Source organism: Macrotis lagotis, chromosome 1 (genome assembly GCF_037893015.1).
Source record: "Macrotis lagotis isolate mMagLag1 chromosome 1, bilby.v1.9.chrom.fasta, whole genome shotgun sequence".
NCBI classification, from domain to species: Eukaryota; Metazoa; Chordata; class Mammalia; order Peramelemorphia; family Peramelidae; genus Macrotis; species Macrotis lagotis.
In genome coordinates this window covers 837,097,318-837,121,698 of record NC_133658.1, presented here as the reverse complement: position 1 = coordinate 837,121,698, position 24,381 = coordinate 837,097,318, and the positions used below count along the sequence as shown (strand labels likewise).

Sequence of the window (24,381 nt, the reverse complement as noted above, 5' to 3'; positions counted from 1 at the left end):
GAGAGTTCATACCATCCACATTCACAATGATTATTACTAACTCTATACTTCTCTCCATCCTATTCTTCCCCATTTATACTATTTTCCTCTCTTTCACCCTCTCCCTCCTTATCACTATTTTGCTTTTGACCATCACCTCCATCAATCTGCCCTCCCTTCTATCAGCCTTTCTTTCCCTAATGTAAAAATATATCCAACTTTTCCTCCTTAAAGATTATGCTGTTTTGCTTAGTAGGTAATTCTTAGTTGTAATTCCAGAGAGTTCCTTTGCTTTCTGGTATATCCTATCAAACCTCCTTTAATTGAGAAACTGCTAAATATTGTCTTATCCTGACTGTGGCTATGTGGTATTCTAATTGTTTCTTTCATTTTAGTATTTCTGTCAAGATGAGATTGATATATTCTTTCAATTTTTATTTTACCCTCTGATTCTAGTATATCATAGAAGTTTTCCTTGATAATTTCTTGAAACATGATATGTAGGATTTTTTAACATTGTTTTAAGGTAGACCAATAATTTTTAAATGATCTGGCTCCATTTTCCAGGTCAGTTGTTTTTCCAATGAGATATTTCACATTGTCTTCTTTTTTTTCTTTTGGTTTTGCTTTATTGTTTCATGATGTGTCATAATGCCATTAACTTCTATTTGCTCAATTCTAATTTTTAAGGAATTATTTTTATCCGTGAGCTTTTGTACCTACTTTCATTAGGTCAATTCTTTTTATTTTATTTATTTATTTATTTTTAGGTTTTTGCAAGGCAAATGGGGTTAAATGGCTTGCCCAAGGCCACACAGCTAGGTAATTATTAAGTGTTTGAGACCGGATTTGAACCCAGGTTCTCCAGACTCAGGGCCGGTGCTTTGTCCACTGTGCCACCTAGCCACCCCAGGTCAATTCCTTTTAAAGAGTTTTTTCTTCAGTTCATTTCCATGTCTCTTTTTTTCCATTTGATCAATTCTGCTTTTCAAGGGCTTCTTCTCTTCTTTTTTTTTTAAGGTTTTTTTGCAAGGCAAATGGAGTTAAGTGGTTTGCCCAAGGCCACATAGCTAGGTAATTATTAAGTGTCTGAGACCGGATTTGAACCCAGGTACTCCTAACTCTAAGGCCGGTACTTTATCCACTACACCACCTAGCCACCCCTACTTCTTCTCTTCTTAAACCTTTTGTACTTCATACCATTTTGTTTACTGGGTTTTTTTTTTTTTATGTTTTTGCAACACAATGGGGTTAAGTGGCTTGCCCAAGGCCACATGGCTAGGTGATTATTAAGTGTCTGAGACCAGATTTGAACCCAGGTACTCCTGACTCCAGGGCCAGTGCTTTATCCACTGTACCACCTAGCCACCCCCCATTGCGCCACCTAGCTGCCCCTGCTGTTTTTTAATGTATCATTTTTTTCAAAATTTTTTGTCACCTTTGTGAAGCTATTGTCTCATTTTTCATAGTTTTTTTGCATCAGTCTCATTCCTCTTCCTAATTTTTCCTCTACCTTTCTTATTTGATTTCCAAAACTCTTTTTGAACTCTTCTGTGTTCTGAGACCAATACATATTTTTCTTGGAAGTTTTGGCTATAGGAGCTTTGACTTTGTTATCTTTTTTCTTAGTAAATATTTTGACCTTCCTGCTTTTTTTTTACACTTCAGCTGAAGGAAAATATATTTTGCTCCAACCTTTTACCTTTACTCTATATGTATCTCTCTGCTTCAAATGAGTTTCTAGTAAGCAGCATATTGTAAGATTATGGTTTTTAATCCACTCTGCTATTTGCTTACATTTTAAGGGAGAGTTCATCCCATGCACATTCAAAGTTATAATTTCCAACTCTTTATTGCCCTCCATGCTATCTTCCTTCTGTTTGTATTTTTCCCCTTTTCCCCCTTTATCCATATTCCCCAAGGTTTTGTTTCTGAATACCACCACCTTGAGTGTATATGCCTTTGCCCTCTTATCTCAACCCCTCTCCCCTTTCCCTTTTCCCCTTCTTCCCTTCCTTCTGTTAGTTCCCCTTTTTCTCCCCCTCCCCATCCCCCCTTCCCTTTTTTCCCTTTTAATGATCGAAAGGTAAGATAAGTTCTAAACTTGATTAAGTGTGTCTAAGTTAACTTTAAGCCAAGCCTGATGAGATGAAGATTCAGGTGGTTCTTACAGCCTCCCTTCTTCCCCTCAATTTCAATAGGTTTTTTGTACCTCTTGATATAATGACATTCACCCCATTCAATCTTCCTCCAATCTCCTTTCCTCCTTACTGACCCCCTTTTTAAGGAGGTATTGTGTTCTAAATCATTCTGAGTCACAGAAAAGTTAGGAGTGTCCATCACTTCTGGCTATGTATGTTCTCTCTAATAGAGTTACAATTCTCAAGAGTTATAAGAATCTTTCTCCCAATTGGGTATGTAGCCAAGTCCATCTTATTGTACAGCAGAGTTTTTTTCATTTTTATTTTACCTTTTTATGTGCCTTCTGTTTGATGTCCAAATTTTTTATTTAGCTCTGGTCTTTTCATCATGAAATCTTGGAAGTCTCCCATTTCATCAAATGTCCATCTTTTTCCCTGGAAGAGAAGTCTCAGCTTTGCTGGGTAATGGATTCTTGGCTACATTCCAAGCTCCCTTGCTCTTTGGGATATCTCATTCCACAGCCTTCGATCCCTTAAAGATGATATGGCCAGGCCCTGTGTAATCCTTACTGTGGCTCCTTGATATTTAAATATTTTCTTTCTGGCTGCTTGCAGTATTTTTTCCTTTTATCTGATAGTCCTGGAATTTGGCCACAGCATTCCTTGGTGTTTTCATTTTTGGAGGGATTGATGTATTCTTTCAATAACTATTTTGCCCTCTGGTTCCATGATATCAGGACAATTTTCCATTACTAAATCCTGTGATATTAAGTCCAGGCTTTTTTTCTCTCTTCAGTGTTTTCAGGAAGGTCTATAATCCTCAAATTCTCCCTTCTTGACCTGTTATCAAGGTCACTGGTTTTGCTGGTGAGGTATTTTACATTTTTTTCTATTTTTTCAATCTTTTGGTTTTGTTTAACACCATTTTGTTGTCTCATGTAGTCATTAGTTTCCACTGATTCCATTCTTTTTTTAAGAGAAGAAGATTTTTCTTCATTTATCTTTTTCAGCTCCTTTTCCACTTGGTCCATTCTATTTTTGAAGGAATTTTCTATTTGCCCAAATGTGGTTTTGGGAGAATCATTTTCTTTTTGCATTTACCCAATCGAAGATTTGAGAGAGTTATTCTCAATTTGTATTTGTACAATTGTATTTTCCAAGGATTTGTTTTCTTGTTGCATGATCATAATTTTCTCTTGCAAAGTGTTAATTTTCTCTTGAGCTTCTTTTCCCAGTTTTTCCAATTGATTTTTAAAGTCCTTCATGATTTCTTCAAGAAACTCTTTCTGGTCTGGGAACCAATTCATATTCTCCTTAGCAGTGCTAGATCTCTTTGGGTTAAAATCTGTCTCTTCTTAGTATTTCTCCATGGACCCCCTTTTTCTCTGGCCTTTTTTCATTTTGTGTTGGGGAGGAGGAGCTGGCTCTCAGAGGTTTGCTTTTGAAGATCCTAGAGGCTTTGTTCACTTGGCTTAGTAATTCCAAGGGCCAGCCAGTAGGGGGTGCTGGTTGCTTTTTCTAGAGTGAGGCCCTCAGCAACAGGGTCTGAGTTGACCTTGAATGCTGGGCTGGGCCCTGGGGGAGAGAATTAATCTCTTTTTGTTGAGTGAACTCTGTTGCCCTGAGGGTGTGATTGTTTGTTCTGGGCAAAGGGCTCAGTTGAATGTATGGAGCTCAGGTCCCTGGCCCAGCTGGTTGTTCTCCTGACTTGCTCTGAAACTGTGCTGGAACTTACCCTCCTGGAGCAACTCTTCCCCAGGCTGCAGCTAAAGTTGAATCTCACGCCCACCACTCACCAAAGTCTCTAAAGCTGAGGCTGGCCCTCTGGTTTCCCCCAGCTACTGTCCCTGTGCTGATCCTCTGCTCTTATCACCAGGTTGACCTATGGTCCTCTGAGATAGACCTTTTTGGTAAGTGTTCTTCTCCTAGATTCTCTTTCTGGGTTTTCTTGACAAAATTTCTGTTTAGAGGTTTCTCTCATGTTATTTCTGAGGGGAAAGAGAGAGCACCTAACGCAGTACCTGTCTTCTCTCCATCATCTTGGCTGGAAGTCAGGAAAATAACATTTTCAAAATAATGAGACAGAAAATAATGATCAGAAATGATTTTTCAAAGTGCTAGGAAAGAAGAGTTTCTAGTAGTGGTTATGTCCAAGATTTGATCACCTCTGTGTCTGACTGAGGTAGAATAGAGTTGGGCAACAAAGCAACTAAGGACTGTGTGGAACCAGAAGGTCAGGAGGTTCAAAGGGAAGTAGAAAAGACAGACAGTGAGCAGATCTTGAACTCCCTGATAAAAGAGAGAGAATTATGAAGAGGCTAGATTACCAGAATAAAAGAATTCACAATGAATGATAGGCAGTGGAAGTGAATCTCAAAAGAGGTGAGGCTTCTAAATGGGGTCATAAAAATGGTAGTCTGAAAGAAGCATCATCTAGCCCTGGAGAGTCTGTTGAGAGATAAATGTCTTTGGGGAGAAATCAAGGCTCCTGTGAGTGCCAGAAAATGGAGAGTATAAAGGAAGATATGTTAGACAAAAGGGATTTCCAGATTCCAGAGCATGGAGGTGGATAGAAACTGAATAGAGCAGGGCTGAGAATGAAGCTGCTCTGGAAACAGGAATTCCAACTCAGCAAAAATGGATCTTAATGACAAGAGATAAGGGGAGTGGGAGGTGGGAATCTGTCACAGGACCAGAGAGGCATCTATTGATTAGAATATCATATAGATAAGGGCACAAGCCGGAAGGGCTTTGAGAATAGTCCTTCAGAGACCCCTGCTGTGGAAGCCTCTAATCTCAGGCAATTCATGACATGGAAAGATGGTTTTTCTTTAGTCTGCAGTGGCTGGAGTTGTCTTTTGTCTGTTTATTATTCAGCAAGGGAAAGTTGAGTAGAACAGACTTTCTAGATTTTAATGGCAGCAGGGAGGCCTCTGCAATGCAGGAGGTTTCTAATTCCAGTCAGTTCATGGCCTTGGCAGCAGGACTTCCTTAGAGATCACTTAGTTCAATCATCTGATGTAATGAAAAAGAAACTTGATGTTTGTAAGGTTAAAGAGTTGTATACAAAGTCACAAAGTCAATGAGAAGAACCAGGTGTAGATTATCTCTTCAGCATCCCAGTTAAAGAATTATTATCTTGTCTTCATCATCTTCCCAAATGATGTGAAAAATTTTTCTTGATTTTAGGCAGGTCAGTGCCCTCACTGATTCTTCACTTAAGATCCACTGACAGAGTCTGTGAAAATGCAAAGAAGTTTTGAGTTGATTTTTTTATGTAGCCCTGAGGGCTGTGCCTCTAGTCACTGCTGCCCCCCACCTTTGTTCCCTTTTTTCATGTCTGTGATTTTAAATGTGTGTGTGTGTCTGTAGGATGGTTTTTAAAAACCAATCATTTATACCTGAAATAGGTTTCTGATATGCCTTCCAATGCTCTCCTTAAACCTAGCTCATTGACAGTCAGGAGACCTTGTCTGCATGGACTTCAAAAGGGGCAGCAGAAGCTGGACTAAATCTCCCCCACCTAGGGGAGCCTAGACAGATGGTTGGTCCTACCCCTTTAAAAAAAAAAAGTCACATGTATAAATACTAAAAGGTTGGGGGGGGGGCAGACTGTGGCTACAGAACAGTTTATATGAAAAATATATGGGATAGTAAGTTCTTATGAGTCCATAGTGTGACAATTCAGACAAAATGGCCAATGTGAATTTTGGCTTCATTAAGAGAAGCAAAGGGACAGCTAGGTAGCACAGTGAATAGAGAACCCACCCTGAAGTCAGAAGGACCAGAGTTCAAATTCAACCTCACACATTTAATAATTACCTAGGGCAAGTGAACTTGGGCAAGTCACTTAACTAAAACTAAAGAGAGATTGAGAGAGGTAGAGTCAGAGGCACAGAGACATAATGGCACAGAATATAAAAGGAGAGTGGGGGGGGGACTCATTTTAGAAAAGACTGAGAACCCAAGGACATTCATAGGAAGATGATTAGGATGTGGGGAGGTGGGGAAATAAGGAAGGAATGAAGTCATTTTTAAGAACCAACTATGTGCCTGTGTTAGGTAATTTACTTAGTGTATCTCATTTAATTTAATTTTATCTAATATAGTCTCTGTAAAGTAGGTATGATTGTTCTCCCCACTTTACATTTAAGGAAACTGAGGCAAATGGAGGTAAATTGACTTTCCCCTAGGTCATACAGTTAATATGCATCTGAGGCCATATATGACCCCAGGTTTCTTCCTAACTCCAAGCCTAGTGTTCTTTCCATGGCAGTACCTAGCAGCCTTCCTGATTGTTCTGTGTGTGTGTGGTGGTGGGGGGGGGGAGTTCAGATAAAGAGGTTGGGAAGTGGGGGATGGAAGGGGCAGGGATATGATCCCTGAATTTCAGTATTTGAAGGCTATTCATGGGAGGGTTTCACTTTTTTGGTTTTTATTTCATTGTTCTACTGGTGGAGAGATAGTGGGAAAAATAATGAATAATTTAATCTCTCTCTCTCTCTCTGTGTCTCTGTCTCTCTCTCTCTAGTCAATACTTCTTTCAAAGGATCTTAAAAGTACTAGAGAGGGGGCAGCTCTGTGGCACAGTGGATAGAGCACTGACCCTGGAGTCAGGAGTACCTGAGTTCAAATCCGACCTCAGAAACTTAATAATTACCTAGCTGTGTGGCCTTGGGCAAGCCACTTAACCCTATTGCCTTGAAAAAAAACCTACAAAAACAAAAAGTACTAGAGAGGCCTGATTAGGTACAGGTTGAACTTGACCAGTTATGTCAAGCTCAAATAAAAATGAATTCCTGAAGACCACATACTGATTTAGAAAATGACAAATTAACATTATTTGTGCTGTATTATATTTTTATTTAATGTTAAATATTCCCACCTGAATCTGCTTGGGACCCTGGGAAGTATATTGACCCCAAGTTTGGCCCCTCTGGACTAGATGAGGTACAGATGGTTTTTGTCCTCACATATAAGCACTATTATGGCAGCTATCCTTAACAGTTCCTTCAAGACCCTTATTCCAGGGGGACCCAGCCTTCTCTCACTAGACACAGACTTTCCTTTATGAAAAGAAGCTAGAGAGAACAGTGAGACAGGAAGATGTCTCAGGTGAAGGGGCTGGACCAGAGGAAGGGGACATTTGTCATTGGATTGAACAAGATGGAAGTGGACTCTCCTTTGAGCAAACCAACTCAGGCAGAAGTGAATGAGAAAGGAAGTCTCCCCTACATGAAATGTCCTGCAAAAATGGAAATGTCTTAGAATCCAACTAGTAATACAGTATCAGACTGGCTGACTCTGAGGTCTGGCTCCAACTTTCCCTGCTAAGAGTTCATGTTGTGGTTCCAATTAAAAAAAAATCTGGAAACTAATAGGGTTCATCAAATTAGGAATGACCCAACAAGTTATGGTGTACTAATATAATGGAATATTGTTATACTCTAGGAACTGGTGAAGGGGATGCAAAAAAACCTAGGAAGATTTATGTGAACAGATTTGGAGTAAAGTGAGCAGAACTAGGAAAGCAGTTTGTACAATGATCAACATGAACAATGACAATTATAAAAACAACTCTGAAAGACTTTAGAACCCTGAATGACACAATGAACCACCACAATTTCAGAAGATTCAGGATGAACCACACTGCCTACCTTCCAACAAGGAAGGTGACATAATTCCCAAAGTAACCTAATCCTAAACACTTGGGTATTGGCATGGGGAAGGGAGTGATAAAGGGAAATAAGATGAATTATTTGTAATTGAAAAATTAATTAAAAAGTTGAGTTCTTTTGTTTTTTCCTGCCATTTATTTTAGCTTTTACCTTTTTTCACCCTAATGCCTGTGGAACATCTTTGAACTCGAGGGACTCACTTTAGTGTTTGTAGTGTGTAATTCTGGTTTTCAAAGGCCTCACACAGCTGCTTTATTTCTTCATCATCATCCACATCAGATGTCAGCTCCAAGGTTTTTAGGCTCCCCCTACTACAGATAACATGGAGGATATCTTGAAGATAAGAGGGAGATCACAGAAGCACAACCTAAAGGAAAAGGACAACCAAATTAAAAATGACAATTTCATTTCTCTGGAATCATTCATTTTCTGGGAAAGAAATCAAATTCACAGACCCTTTAGAACCACCCTCAGGTAAAAGAGCAAGAGAAAGAATATGTTTTGTTGGAGCCCAAGTATTTGTTATATGGACCATTTTCCTTTTCTCCAATTTGTTATATGGACTTTATTTTTCCTTTTCTCCAAAAGAGTAAGGTGAGAAGGTGAGTAAGTGGTGGGAAAAATTCAGATAGTGGATGAAAAAGGGGAAAAGTTACTGAGTCATCTTTTTAAAAAAATGAAAAGAAAAAAAGTCCAGAAAGAAGCATAATCAGGACAGTTTTGAAAACCACAGACTAATCTTAAGCATTTAAAAATAAAATCTGGCTCTACATAATAGAGTTCCTCAATTTCATGCATAATTCCCATTTTTCTATTCTATTATATGTGATAGAAGTCCATACCATTTTGTGTTTATTAGATTTAGAAATTTTAAAAAAGAATTCATCAGATAAAATGGAAATGATTTGTTTTGCTTTGCTTTTAACGGCCCTCTCTGAAAGTTAATGACCAAATAAGGGAGAGAGAGGATCATAAAAGTTTAAATGTAAATTTTGATTAAATAAAATAATTTTTTTAATAAACAAAACCAATGAAGCTAAAATTATGGGAGAAAACAATAGGGCAAAAGAATCTTGGGATTAATTTTGTCTGATAAAAGTCACTTGGGGTCATTTTCATGTCTGACCAGCCAGAGTATGTTTCCATCCTGTCATCAGTCCTCTCTGGATCCACACTTCCCTCATCCCAAATCAGATACTCAACTCTCCCCCATACACTCTTGCTATAGAATTCTGAAGGAGTCAGCAACAAACTCCTATGGTGAAGTCATGGTGCTTTTTCATGGCATCTAGCAATAATATTGCTGTCACCCAAGAAAAAGACACCCACAATTTCTCTGCGTTCCTCCAACTGACAAAAATGTAGATAAAAAGTTAAAGAACAAAACAGTTACCACACATTACAGGCAGCAAAAGAAGACAGAGCAAGATGAACTACATAGGGAGTACAGTGGAGTACAGAAGAATGAAGGTTTGAAAGAGATGGCAGATGCTTTGAGCTATGGGATCTAGTAATTAAAGGACTTCATAGAAGACATTCAGAAGACCTAGGAAAAGAGGAAAACTTCCCAAATTGACTGGCCAAAGGCAAATGTCTGAAGCCACATTTGGACTCAGGTCCTCCTGACTCCAGGGCCAGTGTTCTATCCACTGAACCACCCTCTTGTGCTGTTTTGATCAATAATTTCTTTTGTAGTAAATGTGAAAAAAAATGATCACATGGTCATTATTAAAGAAATATTTAAATTTATAAGACTTAGTCATTCTTCAATAGATAAATGATCAAAGGAAATAAGCAGATAAGTAAAAATAATATTTTATTTTCTCCCAATTAAAAACAAAAAACAATTTTCATTCTTTCAGCTCTGAATTGAGAGAAAATAAAATTTCTTTCTTCCTTTCTTTCTTCCTTTCTTCATTCCTCCCTTCCTTCCTTCCTTCCTTCCTTCCTTCCTCCTTCCCTCCCTCCCTTCCTTCCTTCCTTCCCCCTTCTTTTCTTCCTTCCTTCCTTCCTTCTTTTCTTTCAACACATCACAACCTTGAATATCTATGCACTTTGGCCCAGAGGTCCACTATTGGAAAATTTTAGAATAATACTGAATAGGAAGTTTAAAATAATGCTTTAAGACAGCTTCACATAGACTTTAGCAAATGGTTTGACACAATCCTCAAGTTATTCTTCTGAAAAAATGTGGAGAGAAGTGCACTAAGCAATAACAATAGCAAAATTTAGACCCAGAAATAAGCAAAGTGCCAAACTCAAAGTGCAATCATTATTGTTGCCATGTCATTTTATAAGAAGACCTCCATGGGATTGCCCTAGAGAGTTGTATATGACCCTAAATTGTTTATCATTTTCTCAATAGCTTGAAGAGAGACATAAGTGTCATCTTTATTAAATGTTTAGATAACATAGTACTTGAATGAAAAAAGCAGAGAATGTTTGAATCCAAAATTATCTTGTTAGGCTAGAATATTGCTCTGAATATACTAAAAATATTATATAATAGAAGGTAAAATAAATTCAAATATTTAATCCCAAATAGGGATTAAATAACTGATTTCACAAATAAAATTTTAGATATTGACATCATTTTACAGAATGCTTTAAGATCTGCAAAGTACTTTTTTATATATATGATATCTGATTTGATCACTTAATATGACAAAAAAGTAATAATAAGCTCAGTGTGCATGGCAGCCAAAAGAACAATTTGATTTTTGGCTTTATGAAGAAATAATTTTCCAGAGCAGAGGATAGAACCCTGATCAGGTCAAATCTGAAATAATATGGTGAGTTCTGGGTATCACAATGTGGCCAGGATACTGAAATTCTTAACAGCACCCAGAAAATGACATGCAGAGTAGGGGAAAGAATTGGAGACTATGCCACATGTTGACCTTACCAAATACTTTCCAGGGGCTTTTAGTTCTATAATAAAACATAATTTCTTTGGCCTAGCAAGATCACCTCCATGAAATTCACCACTGCTTTTCTTTTCTGCAACATTTCCTATGCCTGACTGTTATAAGCTATTCTTATCAAATGGGCAAGCCACCTATTTCCTTTATAAGACATTCAGTCTTCTACTTCCAGGTTTCTACAAAGCTGATCTCCCCAGAACAGGAATGAACTTCCTCTTCTGCCCGGAAAGCACTATGTAACTCCATAATCCAGGATTCTTGACTTGGACTTTGTCCATCCTCATACATCCCAGTGAGTCACCCACCTCCCGGCCTTTGTCTTCACCCCAAGGTCTTTTCAAGTAGCCTTGAATAAGCATGGATCCAGGACTCCTACTTTTGTTCTCTTTGCTCAAGAATATTCACAGATCTGCATTAGCTCTGGATGCAAGCTAACTGGCCTCCTCTCTTGTCATCATTTAAATGTCTTCCTAGACAGCCTTGCATGAGCCTCACTTCCAGACCTCCTTAGCCTGTCTTCACTTCAATACTTTCATAAGGTTCTAGAGACCATTTGTAGTCCATTTTCTACCTTTAATTTCTAGTCTCCCAGGAATCTTTATTTGCTGAGAGGTGGGCTTCTGGTCCTCACAGAACACAATAGGATGTCATGGGGCTCAAAGAAGAGTTTTGAACACTTTAATAAACACCAACCTTTCTTAAGATTCCCCTCTACAGTCACTGATTCTCTGCCTGGACTGATTCCTTCATCAATGGTTTACATATTCCCACTCCATCATATTGTCCCTATGTTAGTGATTCTCAACACCAGTGGATTATATACAATCCTGTCCCCCCACTGCCCACTTTCTCATGTCAGTCTCTTCAATTCAACCCTGCAAACATTGACTTCAGATCTACATCCTATCTATTTTGATCTCTAGAATTAATGATCTAAAATTACCAACCTTTTTCATCTTAAAACTTTTCCTTTCTTATTCCCTCTGTCTTTTGGTTCTCACTAGTTATGCCACCCTTTCCAATGCCAGTTCTGCTTTCAATTGTTACTGTACCAACTTATTTGTCATAAATGCTCCTTGATAAACACTATCACTCCCAGATTCTCCCTCTATCAGAACCACAAAATAAGCCTCTCCTCCTTTAAGAAAGAGGTTATTCACTGCCATTCCATTACAGTTGCAATGCAAATTAAATGAAAATTTGTTACCAATTCAAAATTCTGGTACTGTTTTCAGCATTCTCTCTGAACCTTCCTCTTCTCCTTCCCCTTCATTTGCAGCCCCTTATTTCCTCACTGAGTTGTTTGCTTGACTCTACTATTCTTCACTACAACTCATATCCTCAAAATTAAGGACATCAAAAGAAGTGCCAATACTCTTCAAATACTCTTATATTTCTCTTCTTTGGTCTAGTCTCTTCTTTGGTGCTAATTCTCCACTCTATTTCATTTAAACAGAGATGGACTCACATCCTTGATCATTCCACATCCATTTTTATGGACTCTGAAATTCCTTAGACAAGTTTGAATGGGGAGAATTCTTAGATAATGGGAATAACAAAAGAGAAAATAGCTCATGAAACTCAAAAAAGTTTTTGTGTGAACAGAATTAATATGATTGGAAGGGTAGACATTGGCTTAATGTTTTGCATTACTTTTAGTGGCAAATATCATTTATGGGAACATCCAAAATAAATGTGCATGTATATAAATACACACCATGGAAGGAACAGAATTATCTGATTTAAATCATTGTCCATGAATAAGTGGTCAAAGGAGGTGAAGAAATATCTCTCTAAAAAAGAGATTACAAGTCATCCTCTCTATATATTTATATTATCCTCTATAAAGATTGCAACAAATTACTACTAATACAAGAAATGCAGAATAAAATAATTCAAAGTAAAATAGCAAAAATGAAAAAAAGATAGGAAAAGTCAATAGTAGAGAATTGTAGAAAGTTAGCATCACTAATTCACTACTGAGGGAAGCAGTATGACAGTTATGGAAAGTCCACTGAGAATGATGCTCCAAAGTGGTGACTTTGCACAGTTCCCCCTTATTTAGCTCCAAATTATTTGCATATCATGGCATCACCTCCCTAACATACAATGGTCCTTCTTAAGAACAAAGGTCAACAACCTCTGAGTAATAGGAGCAGCCCCTTTCACGGTAAATTAGGCTCCTTTCTTCCTTCCTTCCTTCCTTTTCCTTCCTTCCTTCCTTCCTTCCTTCCTTCCTTCCTTCCTTCCTTCCTTCCTTCCTTCTTTCCTTCCTCCCTTCCTTCCTCCCTTCCTTCTTCCTTTCCTCCCTCCCTTCATCCCTTTCTTCCCTCCCTCCTTCCTTCCCTCCTTCATTCCTTGACTTTTCATTCCTTCCTTCCTTCCTTCCCTCCTTCCTTCTTTTCCCTCCAAAGTGCAAAATATCCACTTTGACCCAGAGATCAACTGGTCATCACAAGGAAAATTTAAGAATATCTTACTGAGATTGCTAGTGAAGAAAGAAAATGGAAGTGGTGAACACAAAGGGCAGGCAATGCTTCAATGAGATCAGGCCATGCCAGATATTTCCTTTTGTTGCTAGCTTTTTCAAACTCAGAGATAAAGGTCATGCTACAGAAGGATTTTAGCAAATTGTTTCATACAAATGTCATATTATTCTTCTAGAAAATAAGGGGAGAATTGGGTTAAGCAAAAGTAAATTTAGATTTGTAAATGAGTGATGCCAGATTCAAAGAGTAATCTTTGATATTTCTATCTCTGAAAGGAGATCTTCAAAAATTGCCATAGATTTTAAACATGTGTTTGTTCACAGTTGGTCGGTGATTTGGAGAGACATAGGATGTATCTTTATTGACTATGAAGATGATAAAATACTTCCATGCAATAAGAAGAAAATATTAAGACCTAAAAATATCTTTCTCAGGTTTTTTGGCTTTGTGCAAGGCAGGGGTTAAGTGGCTTGCCCAAACATCTGAGACTAGATCCTGACTCCAGAACCAGTGTTCTGTTCACTGCACCTCCTAGTTGCCCCCAATCCAAAAATATTCTCAAAGGCTAGAATATTACTCTGAACATAGTAGATAATATTTAATAAAAACTGATATTAATTCAAAGACAAATTAAATCATTGACTTTATAAATAAAATTTAAAAATGATAGTATTTTATAGAATGCTTTGTCTGCAAAGTATTTTATATATATATTTTCTGTTATGTTCATTTGACATATATGTTAAGACAACAGTTTATATGAGAAAGGTATGGGTTTCCTAGGAAATTCAAAGTTCAGCATGCATATAGAGAATGATATCACAACCCAAAGTGATTTCTCTTCAGAAGCAAGTGATAGAGCCTTGTTCAGATTAAAATTGAAATACCAAATTGAGTTCTCTAAACAACAATGATTTTAGGACATTGAAAATCTAATATTCACAAAATAGCAAACACTGAGAAGAAATTGGAGACCATACCCCATGAGAATTTACTGAAGAAAATGGCAATGTTCAGTCTAGAGAAGAGACAACTCAGGGCAAAATAAGAGTGACCTTCAAATATTTCAAGGGTTGTCATATAAAAAGGAATTATACTTGTTCTTTATTGTTTTTAAGTCTTTCTTGTAAGTTTTTCCTCAGCTTGACCCTGCATATATTGGCTCCAGATCTACACCCCATTGATGCTAATCTCTGCACTTTGGAGGGAAAAGAAGGAAGGAGGGAAGGAAGGAAGGAAGGAAGGAATGAAAAGTCAAGGAAGGAAGGAGGGAAGGAAGGAGGGAGGGAAGAAAGGGATGAAGGGAGGGAGGAAAGGAAGAAGGAAGGGAGGGAGGAAGGAAGGAAGGAAGGAAGGAAGGAAGGAAAAGGAAGGAAGAAAGGAGCCTAATTTACCGTGAAAGGGGCTGCTCCTATTACTCAGAGGTTGTTGACCTTTGTTCTTAAGAAGGACCATTGTATGTTAGGGAGGTGATGCCATGATATGCAAATAATTTGGAGCTAAATAAGGGGGAACTGTGCAAAGTCACCAGTCTCATTTTCTCCCTTTCCTTAGGACAGAGTGAAAGGGATAGGAGTATTAAGAATGTGAAAACTGAACCTGGACTGGACAGAGTTTCCACTCTCCATTCCATGATCTGTGTTGCTCACTCTTCCTCATGTACTACTGTCCCTAATGCCAAGCAGAACATTTGCAGAGATAACATGTGGGAACTCACCTCAATGTTTGAATATTACTGTTTGGGTTTCCCAAGATCTTAAGCAGTAGGTTGTTATCCTCCTCCTCCTTCACAAAGAAATTTTTAGTCAAATCCAGGTATTTCAGACTTTTATTTCTATTAAGAGCAGAGCAGAGATTCTGGAAACATTTAGGACCATAGTCACAAAACCCTAAACTGCAGGAGAAAACATAATTAGAGGAAAACTGGTCAATTCAATTTTCTATGATTAATTCACTTCCTGTCATTCTCTGGGGAATGGGAAAAACATATCTATTTTATTATCACCATCTTTTCTCATCTTCTGTTCAGTGGTATGAATGTAGTTTCTTTAACAATGGTTACACTCTGCCAAATAACAACATTTTTAGTGCTATTGATGATGTTTGTCCTTCATTCTTGAAGAAGACTATTGACATCAGGGAGGTGATGCCATGACAAGAATAGGAATTAGACTGGACTGAGGGGGAACTGTGCTAAGTCTCCAGCCTCATTTTCTACACCAGAGCCATCTGGATCCAGTGGCCAGATATAAGTCAGGATGACTGGAGATCCTCTGAAGGAGAGGCAATCATGTTTAAGTGACTTGTCCAATGTCACACTGCTAGCAAGTGTCCATTGTCTGAGGCTGGATTTGAACTCTTCTCTCCCTGACTCCAAAGGTAGTTCTCTAACCCCTGCACCATCTATTGCTAATTGAAAAACAAATAGAGAAGTATACCAATAGACTGGAATAAATAAAAAGTAATAATAAACAATTAAATTCAATAATAAATCTTCAATAAACACAAAAATATAAATTACTCATAAAAGAACTCCCTGTATTTAAAAAAAATGGCTTGCAATTTTGGCAAAATAAGATCTAGAACAACATTTAGCAAATACTCATAATTATTTCAAATGATATATATATATATATATATATATATATATATATATATATGAGGTCTTAATATTCAAGACAAAAAGTTTACATTTTAAATAATGTTTTAAAAAAGATAATCAAACCAAAAATTGTACAACTATGAAGAGGACAGAATTTATAGAAAGCGAGAATATCAAAAGAGAAAATAGGTCATGAAACTGAAATGGTTTTGTATTATTGGAATTCATGATATAATAGGAAGGTACTGTTTTCCTTTGCTTTTGGCAGCAAATATCTGATAAGGGATTAACAACATCCAAGATAAACATAAATACATGCATATATACACAAGTACATATATGGAAGGAACAACATTTAAGTCACTGGCCATAAATAAGTGGTTAAAGGAGATGAAGAAACTTCTCTTAAAATAGAAATTGCAAACTTTCCTCTCTCTCTCTCTAGCTATCTATATATTAACATTTATAATGGACTGGACCAATTACTACTGAGAAAAATGTATAATAAATTAATTCTGAGACAAACTACCAAAAATGGAAAACAAAAAGAAAAGCCAATATTGGAGAACAGTGGAAAAGTTACCCTCACTAATTCAAAACTGAGGGAAGCACTATGGAAAGTTATGGAAAGTCAATTGAGAAGGAAGCTAACAAAGGACTAAAATATCTATACATTTTGACCCAGAGATCAACTGGTCATCACAAGGAAAATTTAAGAATATCTTACTGAGATTGCTAGTGAAGAAAGAAAATGGAAGTGGTGACCACAAAGAGCAGGCAATGCTTCACAAAATCAGGTCATGCCAGATATTTCCTTTTGTTGCTAGATTTTCCAAACTCAGAGTAAAAGTCATGCTACAGAAGGATTTTAGCATACTGTTTCATACAAACATCATGCTATTGTTCTAGAAAATAAGGGGAGAAGTGCATTAAGCAAAAGTAAATTTAGATTTGTAAGTGGGTGAAATTCCAGATTCAAAGAGCAATCTTTAGTATTTCTATCCCTGAAAGGAGGTCTCCAAAAATTGCCCCAGAGAGTTGACTTTAAGAAATGGTTTGTTTACATTTGGTCTATGATCTGGACAGAGACATAGGAAGGAAGGAAGGAAGAAAGGAAGAAAGGAAGAAAGGAAGGAGCCTAGTTTACCAAATGTGAGGTATTTCAAGGTATTTCAAGTATTTCAATGGTTGTCACAATAAAAAAAGGAATTATGCTTGTTCTTTGTTATTTTTAAGTCATTTTTTCAGTTGTGCCTGACTCTTCAGGAACATCCACTTGGAGATTTCATGGCAGAGATACCAAAGTGACTTGCCATTTTCTTCTTTATTTATTTTATTTTATTTTGTTTTTGCAAGGCCATGGATTAAGTGACTTGGCCAAGGTCACACAGCTAGGTAATTATTAATTGTCTGAGGCTGGATTTGAATTCAGGTTCTTCTGACTCCAGGGCCTGTGTTCTATCCACTACTCCACCCAGCTGTCATCACTTCTCTTTTTTGGTCTTTAGTTTTGTGTACTCATGAGACACTGTGACAAAAAAGGACAAGGGATATAGAGCTTGCACATACCTAGGCATACCTACGTCCAACTATAAAGGTCTAGTTTAAGAGTATGGATGAGGAACAATAGAAAGACCTTGGGATGAGAAGGGACATAATCATAATGGTCCTTGAAAGAATTTATTTAGCCTGATGGATATAGAGTGATGGTGATGACAATGGTTTGATGACAATGATATTAATCTACAGTGATTTTGAAGAGGTCACTGTAATTGAAAAAGTTGAATAACTAGGTGGTCCACTTAAAGGGAATGACCAACATGAATATCAGACTCCCTGAGAAGAATGCCAGAGAATTTTCAAGAAAGAATGATGGTACCATAAGGTCCATAATTGAAGAATTTTTTAAAAAGTTATCTAAAATATTATTGATAAAATCAACATTGGATGAAATGAACAATATGTGGAGATATATGAATAGGTTGTAATCTCCTTGGAGAAGAATTAAGTACAATATCACTTTCTTTAAATGTATTTTCCTGTTCATCCTCACTCCTAGATCCTTTCCTTGAGATTTCAGACATTTACACTTTCCCATGGTCAACATTTTTATCCAGTTAATTATTCCAAAGTAGATTATTTAGAGTGGTTATGGATCAATTTCACTCAACAGGCTCTGCAGACTTCTAGTGTTTGATGCTGATTAATATTATGTCATCTGAAAAAGATTTACCCGATAGAAATTAGTTCCCAGAGGAAATTCTTCATCCTTTGGGGGGGGGGATCTCATCTGAACAAGCTCCATGACAGAAGCAAACAATTCTGATCAGTAGAATTCCCTATTTTATACCTCATTCTCCCTCTTGTTATGTCTACCTCAATAACATCTTTCACCTACATCTTCTCATCTTTTTTTTTAATACAGTTCTATGTCAGACATCAATAATATTTACTTGGATTACTGCATAACCAATTTTTCTTCCATGTTTCTACAAAGTTGATCACCCCAAGTCAAGAAAGAACTTCCTCCTCTCTTTTGCTCAGGAAGCAGAATACTTCTTTGAATTTTATCACTTAAGAGTCTTCCAAGTGAGTCTCCTACCTCTTGGCCTTTGTCTTTATGCTAATGTGTTTTCAGGCAGTCTAGAATTAGCCCTTGATCTCAGATTCCTGCTTGTGGTCACTTTGATTAAGAAACTTTCCTGATCTGAATTACATCTGGATCCAGACAGACTTGTCTTCAACCAAATATCTCCCTAGAGAGCCTTTTATGAACCCTAGATCCAGACCTCCTTGGAATGGCTTCACTTCAGGACTTTCAGGAGTGTGCTAGAGACCATTCCAAGTTCTATTCACCAAGACCCACTCTCATAACTTTCTCCTCAATTTGACCCTGCATATATTGGCTCCAGATCTACACCCCATCGATGTTACTCTCTGCAATTAGGAGGGAAAAGAAGGAAGAAGGGAAGGAAGGAGTGAAGGAGGCAAGGGACAAAGGAGGGAAGGAAGGAATGAAGGAAGGAAGAAGTGAAGGAAGGAAGGAAGGAGGCTAGGAATGAAGGAGGCAGGGAAAGAAGAAAGGAAGGAGGGAAGGAGGGAGGGAAGGAGGAGGGAGGAATGGGGAGAAGGGAGGGAGGGAGGAAGAAAGGGAGGGAAGAATGAAGGAAAGGATGGAAGGAAGGAAGGAAGGAAGGAAGGAAGGAAGAAAGGAAGGAAGGAAGGAAGGAAGGAAGGAAGGAAGGAAGGAAGGAAGGAAGGAAGGAAGGAAGGAGCCTAGTTTACCATGAATGAGGCTGCTCCTATTACTCACATGTAAATGATTTGTAGCTAATTGAGGGGGAACTGATCAAGTCACCAGGTTCAGTTTCTCCTCTCTCCTTAGGGCAGAGTGAAAGGGATAGGAGTGCAAAAATGTGAAAACTGAACCTGGATTGGACAGACAGTTTCCACTCTCCATTCCACAATCTGTGTTGCTTCACTCTTCCTCATGTACTATTGTCCCTGATGCCAGGCAGACCATCTGCAAAGATAAGATGTGGGAACTCACCTCAGTGTTTGAATATTACAGTCTGGGTTTCCCAAAACATTACACAGAAAGTTGATATCCTCCTCCTCCTTAAAGGAAGTTTCACCCAAATTCAGGTTTTTCAGATTTTTATTGATATAAAGAGTAGAGCAGAGATTCTGGAGACATTTAAGATCATAGTCACAAGCCTGTAAACTGTAAGGAAAAAATAATCAAAGGAAAACTGGTCAATTCAATTTTCTGTGATTAATCCACTTCCTGTCTTTTTTTCTGGACAATTCTAAAAACACATCTATTTTATGATCACCATTTTTTCTCATCTTCAGTATGAATGTAGTTTCTTAAATAATAGTTATACTCTTCCAAATAACAGAATTTTTAGATATATTTATTATAGTGCAAGAATTTTCAAAAACTATTTAGTGCTTATTGATAATGTTTGTCCTTAATTCTTGAAGACCATGATATCAGGGAGGTGATGCTATGACGAGGACAGGAATTAGATTGGACTGAGGGGCTGCTGTGCTAAGTCACCAGTCTCATTTTCTACTCCAGAGCCATCTGGATTCAGTGGCCAGATATGATTCGGGATGACTGGAGATTCCCTGGAGGAAAGGTAATCAGGGTTAAGTGACTTGCCCAAAGTCACACAGCTATTATGTGTCTGTTGTCTGAGGTTGGATTCGAACTCTTTTCTTCCTGACTCCAAGGGCAGTGCTCTAACCAGTGCACATCTATTGCTAATTGAAAAAAAAAATAGAGAAGTATAACAATAGACTGGAAAAAATAAAAGAAAATGAGAAAGAATTAAATTCAATAATAAATCTTCAATAGACACAAGAAGCTAAATTACTCATAAAAGAACTCCCTATATTTAAAAAAATTGTTTGCAAAATTGGTCAACATTTCAACAAAATAAGTTCTAGAACAACATTTGGAATATACTCCATAATTAGCTCAAATTATATATGGGCTCTTAATATTCAAGGCAAAAAAATGTTTAATGTTTAAACAATTTTTTAAAAAAAGAAAAAAAGAGAATCAAATCAAGAACCTTGCACAACTACGAAGAGGACAGAATTCTTAGAAAGTGGGAATAATGTTTTGCTTTGCTTTTGGTAGCAGATATCTGAGATGGGATTAATATCTAAGATAAACATAAAAATATATGCATATATACACAAATACATATGTGGAAGGAGCAGTATTTAAATTATTGTTGGTAAATTAGTGGTCAAAGGAGATGAAGAAACATCTATCAAAAGAGAAATTACAAACTTTCTTCTCTCTTTATATATATTAACCTCTTTAATTGATTGGACCAATAACTACTGAGACAAATGCAAAAAAATCAATTCTGAGCCAAATCACCAAAAATGTAAAAACAAAAGAAAAGTCGATATTGGAGAATTGCGGAAAGTTAGCCTCAATAATTCTCTAGTGGAGAAAGTGGTAGGACTGTTATGGAAAGGCACTTGCTAATGATATTATCAAATGACTAAAATATCTATACCATTTGGCCCAGAAATCAACTGGGAGTTAGGCATTCCAAGGAAAATTTTAAGATATGTTATTGTGATTGCTAGTGAACATATAAAATGGAAGCACTTCTGCAAGATCAGACCATGGCAGATGATTCTTTTGTTGCTAGTTTCCAAAACTCAGAGGTAATGGTCATGCTGCACACAGATTTTCACAAACTTTTTCATACAAACCTCAGGCTATTCTTCTAGAAAAGGGGGGGGGGGGGAGTGAGCTAAGGAAAAGTAAATTTAAATTCCTAAATGGGTGAAATGCCAGATTCAAAGTGTAATCCTTAATATTCCTATCTCTGAAAGAAGATCTCCAAAAGATTCCCTTAAAGAGTTGACTTTGATTTTATGCTTTTTAACCTTTCATCAATAGCTTGGACAGAGACAAAGATGAATGATATGACACATTGAAAAACCAGACAATGTTAGAATCCAAAAATATCTTGTCAGGGTAGAATATTGCTCTAAACATAGTAAGATAATATTCAATAGAAATTAATATTAATTCAAATGAAATAAATAACTGACTTTATGAATAAAATAAAAAATGATGATAGTACTTGGTTAGGATATTGAAAATCTAATACCCACAAAATAACAAGCACAGTTAGAGAAGTAATTGGAGCCTAGGCCACATGAGAATTTGCTGAAGAAAATGGCACTACTCAATCTAAAGGCAACATGATAAGGTTGTCACATAAATTATATTTGTTCTTTGTTATTTTTAAGTCATTTATCAGTTGTGCCTGACTCTTCAGGAACCTGCATTTGGGGATTTCTTGGCAGAGTTATGGGTGTGGTTTTCCATTTTCTCCTTTAGTTTCTTGGATTCATGAAAAACTGTGGCAAAAGAGGACAAAGGCCACACAACTTGTACATTTGTTCTGCCCCAGATATAACTGTGTCCAAACATAAAGACCAAATTAACAGGGATTTAATTTAATAGGAACCAATGAAAGGACCTTGGGATGAGAAGGGACATAATCTTAATGCTGCTTGAGAGAATTTATTTTGCCTGAGAGAGAGAGATACATGAATGGGTTGTGATCTGCTTGCAAATGCATTCTCCTGTTCATCCCCACTCCTAGAACCTTTATTGAGATTTCAAACCTTTATATTTTTCCATGGTTGACACTTTTTTTTCCCATTTGATTTTTCCGAAACAATGTGTAGAATGGTTATGGATCTCACTGAGCAGTATCTAAGTTTTCTAGTGATTGGTACTCATTAATATGATGTCATCTGAAGAAGATCTAACTGATGGATGTTAGTACTTAGAGGAAATCCTTCTTCCTTTTGGGCCCTACTTTGAACAACCTCCATGCCAGAAGCAAACAATTCTGATGAGCAGAATTCCCTATTTTATGCCTCATTCTCTCTCGTTATGTCTATTTCTATAACATCTTTCACCCACATCCCTATATCGTCACTTATGCAATTGTATGAGAGATATTAATAATATGATTTGGATTACTGATTTTCTTCCAATATGATTTTATTCCAGGTTTCTACAAAGTTTATCTCCCTATATCCTGAATGAACTTCCTCCTTTGTTCTGACCTGGGAGCACTGTGTTAGCCCCAATCTAGAAGTCTTCATTGACCTTTATCACTTAAGAGACTTCCAAGTGAGTTTCCAACCTCCTGGCTTTTGTCTAAAATTTATCTCAATGTTTTTTTCAGGCAACCTTGAATTATCCCTGGATCTAGGACTCCTCTTTCAAATGTCTTCACTTCAGGACTTTCAAGAGTGCACTAGAGATCATTCTAGGTCTTATCCATCAGTACCCACTCTCTCATAACTATCTCATCTACTTGAACCTGCATATATTGTTCCAGATGTACAGCCCATTTATACTATTCCCTGCAAATTGTAGGGAAAGGAAGTTAGGAGGGGAGGAAGGAAGGAAGGAAGGAAGGAAGGAAGGAAGGAAGGAAGGAAGGAAGGAAGGAAGGAAGGAAGGGAGGGAGGGAGGGAGGGAGGAAGGGAGAGAGGGAGGGAGAGAGGGAGGGAGAGAGGGAAGAAGAAAGAAAGCAAGGAAAGAAGGAAGGAGGGAAAGCAGGAACAAAGAAAGGAACAAAACCAGTTAGTGATCAACATGCTTTGTTTTATCTCTTTTAGTGGAATGAATGTAGCTTGTTTAAAAATTGCCGCTCTATTTCAAAGAACACTACTTTTATACCTCAGATTGTACTAAATGATGAAAATCATCAAAATCAAAAAGTATGACAATAGACAAGATTTAATAAGAAAGAATCAGAAACATTCAAGCTCAATAATTTGTCTTCAATAGACAGAAGAACATAAATTATTCACAGAATTCCCAGTATCCAAAAAAAAAAAGAAAAAGTTGCTCCCCAAACTGGAAAACATTATGGAAGAAATTAAGTTTAGACCAACATTTACAACATGGCATAATTAGGTCAATATATATGGCCTTAATATTCAAGGTCATAATGGTTAAAAAAGAGGAAAGAAGAGAATCAGTACACGAACCTTAGACAATATGAATAGAGGAGAATTCATAGATAATGGCAAAAAAAAGCCAAAATATATTATGAAACTGAAACATTTTGGTATGAACAGAATTAATGATATGACAGGAAGGGTAAACATTGGTTGGGGGTGCTGTATTACTTTTGGTAGCAAATCTCTGATATGGGATTGACATCCAACTTGAATATACGTAAATACATACATATACACACACATATACACATATATGGAAGGAACAGAATTATTTTATTTAAATCATTGTCCATGAATAATTGGTCAAAGGAGATGAACAAACATCTCTCAAAAGAGAAATTGAAAATCTTTCTCTCTATACATGTATTAACCTCTATAAAAGATTGCTACCAATTACTACTAATAAGAGCAATGCCAAATGAAATAATTATGAGGCAAATTTGTAAGAATGAAAAAAGATAGGAAAAGTCAAAATTGGAAAATTGTGGAAAGTTAGCCTCACTAATGCTCTACTGAAGGAAGTGCTATGACTGATATGAAGTCACTTGAGAATGATGCTAACAAATGACTAAAATATCTATAATCTTTGACCAAGAGATCAACTGGTAGTTAGCACAAGGAAAATTTTAGGATATCTTACTGAGATTGTTAGTGAAGTTACAAAATAGGAGATACAAAATAAAGACCAAGAAGTGCTTCCACAAGATCAGGCCATGCCAGATGTTTCCTTTTGTTGCAAGTTTCCCCAGACTTAGAGGTAAAGGTCATGCTGCACATGGATTTTAGCAATTGTTTCATATAAACCTCATAGAATTATAGAAAATAAGAGGAGCAGTGGGCTAAGCAAAAGCTAATTTAGAGTCACCTGAAATGCCAGTACAAGCATTAATAGTTCTAACCCTGAAAAGAGGTCTCCAAAAGATTGCCTTATAGCTTGGACAGAAATATAGGTGTAATCTTTATTAAATGTGAAGATCATATAATAATTGAATGGAAAAAGCAGACAATGTTGGGATCCAAAAAGATCTTGCTTTTTTT

General features: G+C 37.0%; 1 protein-coding gene across 1 annotated transcript in view; it reads right to left on the bottom strand.

The window, feature by feature from the left end:
• The window catches only part of LOC141507470 (NACHT, LRR and PYD domains-containing protein 12-like), a 107,523-nt gene that overhangs the window by 26,633 nt on the left and 56,509 nt on the right, over nucleotides 1–24,381 (bottom strand). Inside the window, exon 11 of the mRNA XM_074215149.1 lies at nucleotides 19,364–19,537. Coding sequence (XP_074071250.1) covers nucleotides 19,364–19,537 — 174 coding nt within the window. The remainder of the gene's footprint in view (nucleotides 1–19,363; nucleotides 19,538–24,381) is intronic.